The following is a 15,304-nucleotide window of genomic DNA, read 5'->3' on the forward strand; positions in this document are numbered from 1 at the left end:
TCAACTCAGCATTTGCGTGGAGATGCTTAGGAATGGAATTTCTTTCAGACACAAATGCGCACATGCACACACACACACACACACACACACACACACACACACACACACACACACACACGAGTACACAAGCCTTTATAATAGTAATAACCACTAACAAGGACCTTTTTGTTTCGTCACTTATCCAGAAACTAATAAAGCTTTTACTCAAAGTATATGCCTCTCTTAAAAGGTTACATTTTTCTACTAATATGACAACAACTATAATAATAATAATAAAAACACTAGTATTTACCGAAAAATCAACATTTCTGAATATTTGGTTATCTACTGTTTACCTTACAGCTTGTTCTCTGGCATCAATTCTCAAAGTTTTTTTGCAGAATTTGAGAGTGCACATTATTCCAGAAATCTTTCAGAGCATCCCCAATGTGTCCTGTGCTGTATGGTTCACATTTCCAAATGTTCCAGGAGATGATCAGTGAGGTCTGGTGACTGTGGAGGGAAAGCTATGCAAGTCAGCAGTTCATGCAGGCCCGGCATAGATTCTATACATGTTTAGGGTCATTGTCCTGGAAAATGAGCCCTCCTCCACGTGCCATCGCTTTTCTCCAGAGCGGATGGCATGTCTTAAATGATGAAGTGCTGAGGCTCTTTGGTCGCTGTATAGTTGGCTCTGTGCAGATCACCAAATTCTGGGATTGGCAAAAACATTTACACCATGTTTGGCTGTAGGTTTGATGCACTGTTGTATGAACCTCCCATGCCGCTGTCTCCTCATATAAGTTCTCTGATTTCAATGGTATAGCTCAAACTGTGATTAAATCTATAAACAAGACTTTCTTCCAGTGTTCAGCAGTGAAATTTTTGTAGGCTAAACATTTTGACATTTTGGTGGTTTAGAAATTGCTTCTCGCCCATTGAGGCTGCAATTTGTCTGCTGTCTTTTGACTTTACTCTCACCAACCAGAGTCATAGTGTCTCTTTATTCATTTGGCATTGTATCTTGGATGTAAATGCTGTAAATGCTGTCTCGTAAAGCTAATAGCTTCTCTTATTTGTCATACTGATCTTCAGATGGTGAAGGGATGCCTGCTCTTGTTTTAGATAAAAATGACTTGGTTTGTTAAAAGCTTTCAAACATTGTGCTGTCTCCATAGAAACAGCTGCAGTTTGGCACCAGGATCATTTTTTTTAAACACAATTCGGCCCCAAACTGCTACACTAAGCTATTTTGACGTTCTATAAAAACTGAAACTTTTTTGAAGTTACAGCATTAGCATTAGCAGCAGCATTAATGAGCATACTAATTGAGTAAATATATGGTAACTACTTGCTAAAAGCCCAACGCATTTTAAACTGTGTTAATATTTAAATGAAATATGGCTTGTATATGATATTACCACAATTTGAGAAAACCTTTTCAAATCACATGCAAACAACATACCTGCATACAGATATGGTATATTTCTGTTTCATATGAGAATTTCTCAGTCTAAAAGTTTAAAAATCTTGATTTGTATCTGTTTTAATTACATGTATTTGTGAGGAACTATCCTCCAAGTAACAAAATTGTTATTCTTTGATTAATGAAGAAACAGTTCTTGTTGGTGGACTCAGATGTTTGAACCTCTTTTTCCATACTACTACATAGGTGCACCCATGGGTCCCATTTCCACCAATCACTTTTATTGTTCAAATAAAAAACATCTTTGAAACATCCCTGAAATGTAAAAACTTACAAACTTGTTTTTAGTGCAGAGCACAAAACAATTTCCAAATGAAAACACAAATAAACATACATTCAAATTATTTCCAGGTATTTCTTCTGTGAAATCCTTCGACCACCACCGTCCTCCTACTTCATCTGTTCATCCAGCCAGTTCCTCAGAGTTCCCAGGTTCCTTTGTACCCAGAGAACATTTTTCTGCACATTGTCCAGGGCAACCTGAGTCGCTCTCAGCTGAGACGCCTGTTCTTTGATGGACTCGAAAAACAGTTGCACCTGGGGGTCACACACATCCATGCACAGACACAAACATAACACACATACACATACAAACATATATACACAATAGGAAATTTAGACTGAAAAGTGCAGAGCTACCAATGTATTTAGTCATTATCCATATATAGTCACATCACTACGTTACGGCAACACTGCTAGCACACATTTTGTTTGTAAACAATAACTGTATATACAGAACATTTTGTATATATTTGAAACTACAAGAGAGTATTACATCAGTGAGTTCCTCTGGAGAAGAAAAGTGGCCTGTTGTGCCAATGATGATGTTTCTAATACAAGAGGAGCCCAACAGGAACCTGCAGAACAGACAGACGAGAGGACAGAGATGGAGGAAAACCAGTTGCTATATGAATCTACCGCCCAGCTTTCCAAGACGTAGTTTCAGACCACCTTGATACTAAGATGGAGCCCCTAGAACAAGTCCTGATCAAACTGAGATAGATAAGACGTGAAGGTCCTTCTCACATCAAAACTGGTGCCAGTTGCTATCAGACTGCACATAGGCATCTATGAAAGGCATGCAGTCTAACAGGCCTGTGCTCTTTCCACTAACCAGTTCTCAACAACACCTTGATGAGAAAAACATTGTTTATACAGTATAATGTGTAGCCTACATGATATGATATAATTTCATTGTCTCCAAAGCAAAAAAGAAAAGAAAAAAAAAAACAATTTTTCATACCATAAACCATGGAAGGTCAAAAAACTTTGTTACTGTATGTACAACAACTCTGTTACTGCACATATTACTGACTTGTGAATGAGCGTGCTCCAGTTCTTTTTGACAAAGTTCCACGCAAGGTGATGCCCCTGGGGGTTGCTGGCCACCAGGAGGACGAGTGAGGACAGATCCTGGAAACGAATCACCTTCCCCTCCAGACCCAACTCCAGTAGTCTATAATACACACACACACACACACACACACAGACACACACCCTTTTGGTGATAACATAACTCTTCTTCCAAGCAATTATCACCACATTACCTTTCACAAACCTTCACTTGATGTCATTTACTTGCAATATTGACCAAGAATAAAATATAAAAACAAAATATTTATCTAATACTAAAACAGAAAACATTAGAGACTGTCTGGAGAAAATGGTACTGTGAGATATTTTTCCTTTTTCCCTCTTGCATGGGAGTTTGTTTATGTTTTTGGTATAATTCCTCATTTTGACCACTTGGTGGCACCATTACATATTTTTTTTAACAGTATACAGACGGGAGTCAGTGTACCTGTGGAGTTTGCTGGTGTCTCTGCTGCTTGCCAAGGCTGAGAGGATCTTTTCCTTCTGGGCTTCAGAGAGGGAGATGGTGTATGTGTGGAAGAGGGAGGCCCAGCCATGCTCATCCCGAGCTCCAACTGAATACACTGTCTCCGCCACATCTGTGGGCAGGCTGCAGTAAACACAAGCAGAGATGTGCATGTCAGGGCTAGGGTTATGGTAGTAGGGTCTGACCAGTTTTAATGTCGCTTGAAATTGAGCATAATGCATTATCAAACAATATGGTCCTGTCTGGCATAGAAAAAAGAAAAAAGAGAAAAGAAAGAAAAAGGAGACTGGAGACTTGTATGTGGTGACTGTATCTGTATTAAGTCAACATTTCGGTCTGCATCCTCCTTTCTATTTATTACCTGTCCAGCACTGTTTTTAAAATCAAATGTATGTATCTGTGTTGACATATATTCATGTGTTAAAACATGAAAAAATGTGCATAGATGTACTTGAGTGTCCCGTTGGACAGGAGCCAGTCTCTGAAGGTCTGACTGGCTCGCTCCAGACAGGGAGGGTCATCCAGGTGACAAGCCAGGGAGAGGACCTCTGATCTCAGCCGTCGCTCTGACACAGAGCCCCTGTCACTCCACATCTGCTGGTCGATGACATCACGGAAAAAACGCAGGATATACGTCTGCACCAGAGCATGTGGAGAAAAACAGCGTCACACATGACTTCAAGACGCCTTTTCTAATAACACTGGCTTTTTTTACCATGGAGACCAGAAAGATTAGTGGCTTTTTTTCTACATTGGCTCTCTTACCTTTAGTTTGTGTGTTAGATCAGGTGCATTTCTTTTCTCCACTAGTCTGTAAAAGGCCTCCAGATAGCCCAGGCCTTCAAGGAGAGGGACTGTGTGTGTCTCTGAGCGCAGGTAGTCAATCAGGTCTAAAGCTTTATTGAGCAGCAGCTGACCCCCCCTTCATGGACATGGAAGAATTTTCAAGTTAGGTGCCATTTCAGGTGGGACGTTGTTTTGTTTACCTCCAACTTTAAATGCACAGACAAAAATTCTTCCTCATACCCACACACAGGGACACACACACACACACACACACACACACACACACACACTTACGTGACCAGCTGAAAGGCATTGTGTATCAAATGAGTCCTGTCTTTGTAGCTCAGAGCTGTGTGGTCTTCCCTCAGCAGCTTGGTCATCTCATCCCAGCCTGAGCCCTCGTAGTGAACCATGTAATACCCCGTCATGTCCGTGTTCACCTTCACCCAGCCCACTCCCTCACCTATGTCCACACTGTCTGGATAACACATAAATAACAAAAATAAAATAAAATGGCATTTAATAGCAAGTTTAAAGGAATACTGCAACATTTTGAGCAAAATACCCAGTTTCTGACTTATACAGACTCAGCTGATGTGTGATACCATTTTCACCTCTGTGTGCCCATTGGTTCAGTTCCTATTAGCTTAATTAGTTTAGTATAAAAACTGAAAGTCTATGGGAGTCATTAGCCTGGTTCCATCAAAGTAACAAAATAAACCTTACAGCAACTCAGCAGCTGTCTCAATTAAACAACATACCATGTGTATTTGAAATGCACATCGTAGAATTAAATAAATAAATAAATACATAGTGTTGTTTCAGTAATTTTGTGCTGGATCTTCCTAGTGGTGCTCGGATCACTGTGATAGATGCAAGTATAAAAATGTTCAGCGGTTATAGTTCCATCATCTCGTTTTGTTTTTAATTCCAAGACATGTATTTCAAAAACACAAGATGCACTATGTAAATAAGACAGCTTCGGAGTTGCTGTAAGATTTATTTTTTTCACTTTGGCAGCACTGGGCTAATGTGTCCTATAGACTTCAAGTCATTACGCTAAGCTAACACAAAATGCTGCCCACAGGAATCAAACCACTGGACATACAGAGGTGAAAATGGTATCAAACATCTTGTCTGTCAGTCAGTTTGGAAAAGTCAGAAAAATGTTTTGCCCAAAATGGAGCATTCCTTTAAGATAAATATATCTCTGCATATGAGTTCATTGAGCATGTCTGCCCTCCCTCTTACCTGTGTGTGTTGTCATCATGTGTCGGTGGATGGTGGTGGACATGTTTGTCTTGTATGTCAGAGGGATGTGCCAAAGGTAACTGTGCAAGACAATAGACCATGTTATGTAACTTTAATTCAACCTCGCAGATTACCTAAAATCAAAGTAGTTAAGATAGTATTGACAGCAGTGTGTATGTGCATGTGTGCATGTGTGCGTGAGTGCTCACCCTTGTTGCAGTGTGGACCAGCGAGGATCCGAGGGCAGGACCGTCCGCAGAAACCTCTGCTGTCTCAATAGAAGACGAGACCCATTCCTAGATACGATTATCAAGGGAATGCCTTTCTGCAGAGTCCAGGTGTTCATCATGGCTGTCAGGTCCAGGTGTTCTCCTGCAAACAGGTACTGGAGGACAACAGCAAATCACAGATCAAACCATGTAGCTGCATTGAGAAGAGGAGCTTATGAATGCAGAGTGATTTAAGGTCAGTAGTTAGGGTCAGTATGTTTATTCACCGCGTTCTTGGAGGCCTGGCTGCTGCTGTAGCAGTATTTTCCTGACATGAATTCCTCTTCTGAGCATGTCTAAAGAACAAAATCAAACTGAGGGCTTCATTTATGAACATCAGTATGTTTCTTAATCTCTAACGAGACACTGACAAAGTATGAAATCATATACGACATGTAGTTTGTCTTTGGTATGTGTCTTTACATTAGCCAGACTGTCCCACAGGTCCTGGTTGTGTGCGTTGCTGTAGCTGTATTTGCGGAGGTATCGCACAATCCCGCTCTGGAAAACGTCATCTGTCAGAAAGTATCGAAGCATGTGGAGGACGCACGCTCCCTGATTGGAAAGACGGGAACACTTTATTTAAGCAATAAGACACAAGAGGCCATGATTTATACTGGTTTCACATGCTGTTAGGCAGAATGTGAAGAACAAAATGAAGTTTTCTAACTGAGTTCAGGAACAAAGATCGCGCCTTGAACACATCCCATTTTCACACAATAGTATTTAGGCACACCTTATCTGTTCCTCTCCCCTTTGCCCATCTCGTCATCCCTCATCCCTCCGTCTAGACCCTCAGTCCACCCACTTACATCATCGCCGTTCTTCATCACACAATAAACTGTTTCAATTTCAAATCCTACTGGCGTGGTCTATCTATCTATCAGCTGCTTCAAACATGACCCAGCCAATCAGAACAGAGGAAAACACCAATTTGCTTTATAAGTGGATACTGTATATTCTGTGTTGTTTCTCTTTTTTTTTTAATAGATCCATACAAACAAACCACAATTATTCCTTGACAGAATGCTGTCACAGTTGCAAAATTCCCTGTGTCATTAAAAGTATAGGAAGTGTGAGATTACAACCATACTTTGTTGTAGGACACTGTGTCAAACATCTCTTTGATCTGAGTGGGGCTCTCCGCTGAGCTGGATATCGGCCGAGAAGAGTCGTACGAATCTCTCCCAACTGCCGCAAAACAGGTCGTCAGTAGATATTCCTCCTGCAAGATTGTACACAGAACAAAACCATCATCCTTCACTCCCGACTTTTAAGGAAAATTCCACCCAAGGAACATCACACCACACCAATCTGTGATGTTCAGGGCACTGAAATACTGATTTTGTGGTGAGTTATAATTTACCACTTTGCTGTACCCACTTTGCTTCAACCTGCCTTGGCACAGCTTCGCTTTAGTGATTTGCTATATTTCACAGAATGCCACTGGACAGCCTCACTGGATAAGTGTCAGCTTGTTCCTTTTAGCTGTGATTGCAGTACATGATCGCAGTAAAGGTAGCTTGATACAGAATAATAAACATTCAGTTGATATCCCATAACTTGTAAGGCAGGTTATGGTAGTAAATTCACAAGTAAATTCACATTAATGAGTGCCCAGTGGGTGTGACTACTTGAGGAGGAATAATAGCTTGAAACCTTTTTTTAATGTCTGAGTTTTTCTTAAGCAACATAATTCATCATGTGTTATGAGAAATAAGCTACTGAAATTTTACATGTGGTTTTAAATTGTTCCCCTTTTCCAGTAATTAGATATATTCACCACTGTGTTTTCCCTGCAATGAAAGGGAAGAGTAATCAGCTGTTTTCCTCTAATATCAGTCTATTACTGTTACTAAACTATTTATTACTATGTCTAAATTGTAAGATAGCACATACCACTCTGAGTTCAGGGTAGGTTGCCTCTACTGAAATGTACTCCATGTATCTGGCAAATCCTTCATTCAGCCAGATATCGTTCCACCACTCCATGGTCACCAAGTTACCAAACCACTGCAGGCAAACCAAACATGGAGTATCAGCGCTCAGTATTTAGCATTTATGTGATAAAACACCCAGTTGTGAACATCTGAGCTGTACAAGTTAAACAAAAATAACAAATCCTCTCTCTCTTGTTAGAGAGCAAACACCGTGTCGCACTCTCACCTGGTGGGCGAGTTCGTGGCCAATCACCATGGTAACATAGAGTTTATCAGAAACAGAGGATGTGAGGGGATCGAAGAGAAGGCTTGTCTCTCTGTAGGTGGTCAGACCCCAGTTCTCCATCGCACCGGACTGGAAGTCAGGAATGGCTATGAGATCTGAAGGAGGGATAAGACAGTCAGGAAGAGGAGAACAACAGGGTCAAGAGAGCATGGGAAAGAGAAAATGAGAAACACAATCAGTGCATGGCGGAGGGGTAATGTTGTGTTGGGTCCTAGAAATTTAAAAAGAAGTTTACCTTGTTTGGGTAGTGGGTAGAGGATGTTGAAATACTTCTCAAAGAAGTCCATCATCTTGACAGCAACCTCCAGAGCATAGTGGGTCTGCTGCCACTTCTCAGGAGCAGCATAGATGGACACCTGAAGAGGCATAGTGGTACATGAAGAAACTGAGATCTTTTTTTCCCATAATAGTTGTTCATCAAGAGGCAAGGCAAGAATATAAACATTTTGCCCAAGTCCCTACCTTTATCCCCGAAGATGTTGTTGCAGAGACAGATTTGAAGTCACAGATGATGAAAGCTACCAGGTAGGTGCTCATCCTGACGCTCACAGCAAAGTGGTCCTCCAGGAGACCGTCATTCAGTTCAACTGTTTTCTCCTGAAACACACAGAAATGTCTTTAACTCAAGCACCTTCTTTCGACAAGACATGTTTCACACAGCAATTCATGACAGAGAATTATGCAAACGCAATGCACTCACTATGGGCATGTTGGACAAGGATATGTGCTCTGGGCTCCTTCTGATCCTTACGGAGTAGTTGGCTTTGAAACTAGGCTCATCAAAACAGGGGAATGCCATCCGAGCGCTCGTCGGCTCAAAGTGAGTTGAAGCTAAGGTTCTGAAAGAGGCAGCCACATCAGGATGTTACACCGAGGAACGCTGTGTGTGTGTGTGTGTGTGTGTGTGTGTGTGTGTGTGTGTGAAGCTGTGCCAGGCCTGCTGTGAGCAGTGATAATCCACACAGTCCTACCTGGTCTCTCCGGTGCTCATCCGGTAGGTGCTCTTGTAGAAGCCATAGAAACCATCTCCAAGCTCTGCCCCAAACTCAATATATAGGAAGTACTTGTGCCCCCTGCTGAGCACCCTGGGAGAGAAAATGGCTGCCTGCTCATGGCTGGGGTTGTGTAGGACAGGAAGAACCTGTAAATGAGCAATGCAGGTTCAAATATTTCCAAAGTATTTTTTAAGAGAGTAACACAGAGATGCATGGAGGGCTTATGTTCACTATCAGAAACAGGGGTCCAGCAGGAGTCCATTTCTGTCCCCTAAGGCACAGTCTATGCAAATGTACCACCTAGGGGTAATTATTGGACCTCAAGGTAATTATGTGCACCAGAGGCAAAAAGGTACATTTATTTTCCCAAGCAGTAAAAGGTACATATATGTACCATTTCCTTTAAATGTTAAAGTACATTATTAGGAGACAACATTTGTTAGGCCAAATACATTGACTTAATAAATAAATAAATGACTGAATAAATAAATGTCTATTAAAAATACCTAAATAAATAAATAGATTATGTAAAACATTTATGTAAGGTGGATTTTAACTTGTAGGCTATGGTTGAGTTGCCTTGAAATGAAATAAGTTTCACTGATTTGATGAAAAATAGGTAATCCAATTATCCAGTCAATATTTGCAGCCTTTATTTGCAGAGAGTGTTGGTATAATCAGTGTCAGTGCACTCTGGGTCCATTATGGGTAATGATGAGAAAAAAACCTACAGGGATACGGCAGTGAATTAGCAGCTACCTGGTCGGACAGATGAGCTAGATTCTCATCCAAAACGGTGGCCTTGGAGATCTGCAGACCCTTACTGTGCAGCACAACCCAGTTTGTGTTGTTCTCCACGTGAATCTGGATCCGCACCGAGCCAGAGAAGCTGAGAGTGGTGAGGTTGGGGTGCAGGTGGAGGTGGTAGTGGAGGGGAATGATGTACCTAAGAGGAAGAGGCCCATGTTGCTATTTTACTCTGTGATTTTCAACAACACTGATTTCCATAAAGGTTTGTCAGTTTCCAATATGGCTATGGGCAAATTACTGAGGACAGTACCTTGGCAGGCGTAGCCGGCTCCAAGGGAAGGACAGACTGCCAGGAGCCTGCTCTTCAGTGGGTTGGGGAGTGCTTGACGTGTGCTGCGGACTTTGCATAGGCTGAGACCCAACGGGAGATTTAAGCAGTAGATAAAACACCAACAGTCTCACCAACGCCATTGTTGAGGAAGTGTCGTTTTTTCACTGATAGGAAATTTGCCCCCACCGAGGTGACAGCAAGCACTGAGGTGACGGTCACATCACAAACATGAGGAGCGGCTAATGACCTCCTCAGGTGAGCGCTGGTTTGCTTGAGTTGGACCACAGGAAGATTTGTTTTTCTGTAAGACTGTCACAATACGGCTGGAGCAAAACACTCAGGAAAGCTTATGCTGTGAAATCCCCAGAACTTTGTTTTCCTTCAATCTGAAAGACAAGAGTGAGGCATGAAGACATGGCACATCAGTATATTAAAGAGGAGCGACATCATGTAGCTCCTACATTTCCCTGTAGTCTTACAATCAAACATCAACATCAAAACCAGAAACTAGAGAATAATTGCCTTCCCTCCTCTGACCATCATAATGTTTTGGTTTGTCTTGCTGTTATCTTCACTATGAAGCCTTGATAGAGCTGGATGGATGAATATGAGGGATATTACTTTTATTTATTTATTTAATTTGTATTTATTTCATGAAAAGATTGCCTGCACTGTTCTGTATTGAGAGTGAGTTGTATTTACTTTTTATCTGTTTCACCAATGAAACAATGGAGCAATGAATCTTTGAATCATCGGCTGTTAATTTTGATGTTTTATCGTTGCCGACCCTCATGCCAAGCCAAACCATGCAAGACCACGCTGAGCCTTTGTTAGCCTTAATATATCTGAAGGAGATGAATAGTGATTTTATCATTGATCTTGTTCTTGTTTTCACAGAAATGTAGTTTGAGGGGAAAATTATGTGCATTAATAATTAGAAACCTATAGCTATCTCTGCTGAGGGAAAATTACTATGCATACAAATGTTTCTCGTAGCACAAAATCCTGGAAGTTGTATAAAAATCTAAATCCCAAAATAAATAATATATTTTGTGAAATCTTGTACAGCCAGGTTTCCCTCAGCTCAACAAGAACCAGTTACTTGGTTGGGTTCGGTTCTGTCTGTTTTGGCTTTGGTTGATTTTAATCCTCATTGAAGCTTGTTACTCAAAGAACTGCAACATTTGGATGTACACATCATGTCTACCTTGAATCAATAATCAATCAATTATTTTTAGCTCTAAAATCAGAATAGTAAATTTCATAGCTCCACTTCTCAAACCTGGTTATTTTGTCACATCAATGTTTATTTACCACAGCTGACAGAACAAAGTGCCGCGCCACTGTTTGTTGCAAACAGCAAATTCATGCTTCATCCTCCCTGTCAGAGCCAAGAGGAAGGAGATGCATCTTTGAAGCCAAATCTCAGCAGACATTGGCCAGACACAACTAACTAATCTAATGCAATATTCATCTGATCTAACGCCAGATCCAAATTTGGGAGTTATACACCTCAATGAATTTTTTGTTTTTCTTGAACAATAATATTCAAACAGGAACCTCTTTGATGTTTCTCTGTCTGAACCACACAAACTAGAACAGAGCTGAGTGCAAGATGAATGTTAGTGTGATTTCTGATTGGTGGAGCTGACCTTCATATCCAAAAAATACCAGTGTAACAACAGACATGTATTGTGGATTAGCTAGAGGTGGTTCCAAACTCAGCAGAGGCTGCATCTTCCTCATACATAAATCTGTGTTTGGAGCGAGCAGGCAGCTCTGGCGAGGCCTACTGTGACTCTGAAATGCAGCTGAAGGACACAGGCGAGTTAGATATGAGCACGGCAAGCTCTACAAACAGTGAAGACACCAGAGACGAGACCTAAACCCCTAGCACAGAACATCACGTGTTGACTCTGGAGCTGTTCCACAGAAAATGAATTGGGAGAGATCATAAAAATCATGCATAATGTATCTGAGCTGACAGCAGTACTGTAGAGCTCAATTTAGCAAAATAGGTCAAACACACATGCTCTTGGTCCACAGAAACTTTCATGTATTAGTATCACTTTATAGCAGCTTGAGTCTCTGTTCTCTAGTTTCGAGCTAGAGAACAGGTTTTCAACCTTACAAATATTGATTTGACTGTCCTGAACCACATGAATATCTAATGAATCCTTGACTTGTGTGCAGTTTCTTTTAAGAGTGAATGATTGAACGCAAATTAGGTGATAGTTCAGGTGCTATTCCAGGCATAAACAAATCTCGCCCTGAAGGAAACTCAGACATGTAACAAGTTCACCCCATGATTTTCCATGCGGACAAAACAAGGTGAGCTATTACTGTAACGTGATAACAGCTGCAGCAGCACAGCTACAGTTCAAATGGGGATGCACACTGCACCAACATGACCACCATGTTGCTTAATGTGCTGGTCTCAACAAGCAACAGTTTCACCAGTAACTTCATCCACTGCAGGGCAGCACGAGTGCAGGTATTCCTGTTAGTTTGTCTTGTGTTGTGTTTCGAGCACAGATTGTGAAAAGAAATGCCAAGAAAGTTGTTTTGTTTTACCTCAGTTTAGCTTTGTCATCCTCTCCTCGTGTCTCCACTGCTGAGTTTCACTTTCTCTTCAAGTTCCCGCCCATTTGTCATGCTCAGAAAACTGCTGGTGTGTGTGTGTGTGTGTTCCTGTGTGTGTGTGTTAGAGAGAGAGAGAGAGAGAGAGAGAGAGAGACAGAGACAGAGACAGAGACAGAGACAGAGAGAGAGATTCTGTCGTCTGATTGGTTAACTTGCTGTTGTTAAAGAATATCATTGGAAGTTTACCTAGTAACAGTGTATTGGTTTACACTGCAGCCAACACTGATAATGCAAACATTACAGGAAGTTGTCAACAAAACAATTTCCCTATCGTGTGTGTGTGTGTGTGTGTGTGTGTGTGTGTGTGTGTGTGTGCAGGTGTGCCCCACAAGAATATTGTCGATGTTTGTGTGTGTGTGTTGATATGATCAGTTTCTCACCTCAGATCTAACAGCCGTAGGCAGCTGTGTCTCCTCAACGTTTCACCGTCCACATTTCACTGCCCTGTTCTGGGTGGTTGCCTCCCCGATATATCAAGATAGGTAACTAACTCTGAGGCTGAGACTCTCTCTCTCTCTCTCTCTCTCTCTCTCTCTCTCTCTCTCTCTCTCTCTCTCTCTCTCTCTCTCTCTCTCTCTCTCTCTCTCTCAGGGGAGATTCCATGGTGGGTGAAAGGTCACATGACTGGGAGTTGATAATTCCCCACAATGCAGTGCTCCCGTATTTGGTGCCAGGGCATAGCCCAAAAGCATGCCTTCCTCTCTCTCTCTCTCACACACACACACACACACACGTACACACACCACCCCACACACAGGCACACACACAAGGCAGTGATCACAGAGGAATGCTCCTCACTCCTCACACTGTATTTCCCACCATCGCAGTCTGACTGACATGACGGAGCCATCCAAGGCCCGGGGTCTCTTCTACCTTCCAATCATCTATTTATGGACAGGTAAGAGCTGATCATTTGGGTTGTTTCTGGGCAGTAGTCTGAACCAAGAAGCATTTAAACTCAATTTAAGCAAACGAGAGAACCTACAAAGACAGCAAACAAATAAGAGTACAATTAATGTAACTACAGCTAATCTAACACTAAAGTAAAAGTTTTAATTTGATCAACATGAATGTTTGAATTTATCCAGCAGATTATGAAAAGGCCTGATAAAACTGGGGGTAGTGGATTTTCCCCCAACCCATTGAGGAGTATGAAATTAAAACATAAAAATCACCATGGCTGGAGATTAGAGTTTAGGTTTTAATAATGATAATAATACTAACACTAATACTAATAATAAAGCAAAACAGATCACATACATGAAATGAAAGAAAAAGGGGGATAGAAAGAGATAAGTTAGAGCTGAAAAGATGTTATGTAAGAAACTATATGCATGTGTATGTGTGGGAGTGTGTGCATGTTGGACTTGGTTTTCACATGACAACAGCATGTGCAAGGACAAATGATGGGGATTTTTTTTTTTTTTTTTTTTTTTACACTTGTTCGTATGTGTGGGATAATTGTGTGGGATAATTGGTGTGAAACCTGGACGACTTTTTCTGTACATTATTTCATTTCAGTGTTTGAGACAGAGTATGGCCTCCACTCAGACTGTCACAAAACAGCACCGTCTCATTTTCCTTCTCATTTTCTCTGTTTTGCATCATGACACTGTATCGCTGTCCCGCTGTCCTTGCACAGGAGGGGTGGAGGGTAATGTGCTGGCATCTCTGGCCCCTCCCGTCCACCTGTCAGGAGAGCGGCTGGGCTGGACGCTGCTGGTCTGTGTGGTCAGTGACCTCAGAAGAGGGTATCTAGAGGTCAGCTGGAGGTCGTCGGCAGATGGCTACCTGCCCAGTGCCCCCTACAGCGTTGCCAGAGACAGACGGGATAGCAGCCACAGTGCCGTAGCTATAATTACAGTGGCGACCAGTGACTGGCCATCATACAGTTGCTTTGTGAGACACCGACAGCACCCCAGGGTCATCAGGACGCATCACGCCACCTTCTCAGGTAGAGCTGGGGCTCAGGGTTGTTTATAAACCCCACTGGTGTGTTAGAATTACAAACACATATCGCACAACTTTGTTCAAACCTACACAACCCTATTTTAAATTCTAGTCAGGGTTTCAAAAGATATCAAAGATCATAGGGAAAAATCATAAAATGATGAACAAGAAGATCTGATGTAACGGCACAGCTATAAGAAACAATGTCAGGGTTGAATATTTCCCTGACACATGTAATAATTTGATTGAAACATTGGAACAAGTGGATACTGAATATGTATGTGACAGAACTGTACGGTATAGAATTTTTTTTAAACTTTCAATCTATCTGAGGGAATTTTTTAAGGAAAATCAGAGCTCAAGGGGATAGTGTCTACTCTCAGGTGAAGTAAACCTTTTTACACAACTCATCAAACATTTGACTATTTTTTTTTATCATTTCAGATGACGATGAAGATAACATCTGCTATGGAAATGAAATAGCAGGAGGTAAAAAAAAAAAAAAAAATGATTGTTTAAAAGACTGTTTAAAAATTCCTCCATTCATAACTTTGGTCTTCACAGATGTTGGTTTGTATGGTTTCATCTCCAGATCGTGGCTTGTGCACTGACCAGGTCATTATCCTGGCCATGAGGCTGCTTCTTTTCAAGACCCTGGCTTTCAACACTCTGATGACCACTTATGTTGTTATCAAGTGGTAAGAGAATCAGTCTGTGTATCAAACTGCATCAAAGTTATAGCATTGTAACATTAAACATAGTACTTCAGATGTAATTAATAATTGTAGACTGATGGTT

At 41.4% G+C, this 15,304-nt stretch overlaps 1 protein-coding gene across 1 annotated transcript; it reads right to left on the minus strand.

Moving 5' to 3' along the window:
- Positions 1-1,678: 1,678 nt before the first annotated feature.
- On the minus strand, positions 1,679-12,970 carry erap2 (endoplasmic reticulum aminopeptidase 2). Its single transcript, XM_030059614.1, has 22 exons — positions 12,937-12,970; positions 12,488-12,604; positions 9,893-10,299; positions 9,592-9,778; positions 8,809-8,978; positions 8,538-8,676; positions 8,300-8,434; positions 8,073-8,193; positions 7,778-7,932; positions 7,511-7,624; positions 6,705-6,836; positions 6,035-6,166; positions 5,839-5,907; positions 5,552-5,727; positions 5,343-5,422; positions 4,386-4,569; positions 4,071-4,227; positions 3,757-3,941; positions 3,267-3,428; positions 2,781-2,921; positions 2,241-2,322; positions 1,679-2,002 (listed from the first exon to the last, which is right to left on the minus strand). Exons 3-22 carry the CDS (start codon positions 10,051-10,053, stop codon positions 1,856-1,858), a joined length of 2,829 nt encoding a protein of 942 aa, XP_029915474.1. The 5' UTR covers positions 10,054-10,299; positions 12,488-12,604; positions 12,937-12,970; the 3' UTR covers positions 1,679-1,855.
- Positions 12,971-15,304: the final 2,334 nt, after the last annotated feature.

Source organism: Myripristis murdjan, chromosome 9, assembly GCF_902150065.1.
Source record: "Myripristis murdjan chromosome 9, fMyrMur1.1, whole genome shotgun sequence".
NCBI classification, from domain to species: Eukaryota; Metazoa; Chordata; class Actinopteri; order Holocentriformes; family Holocentridae; genus Myripristis; species Myripristis murdjan.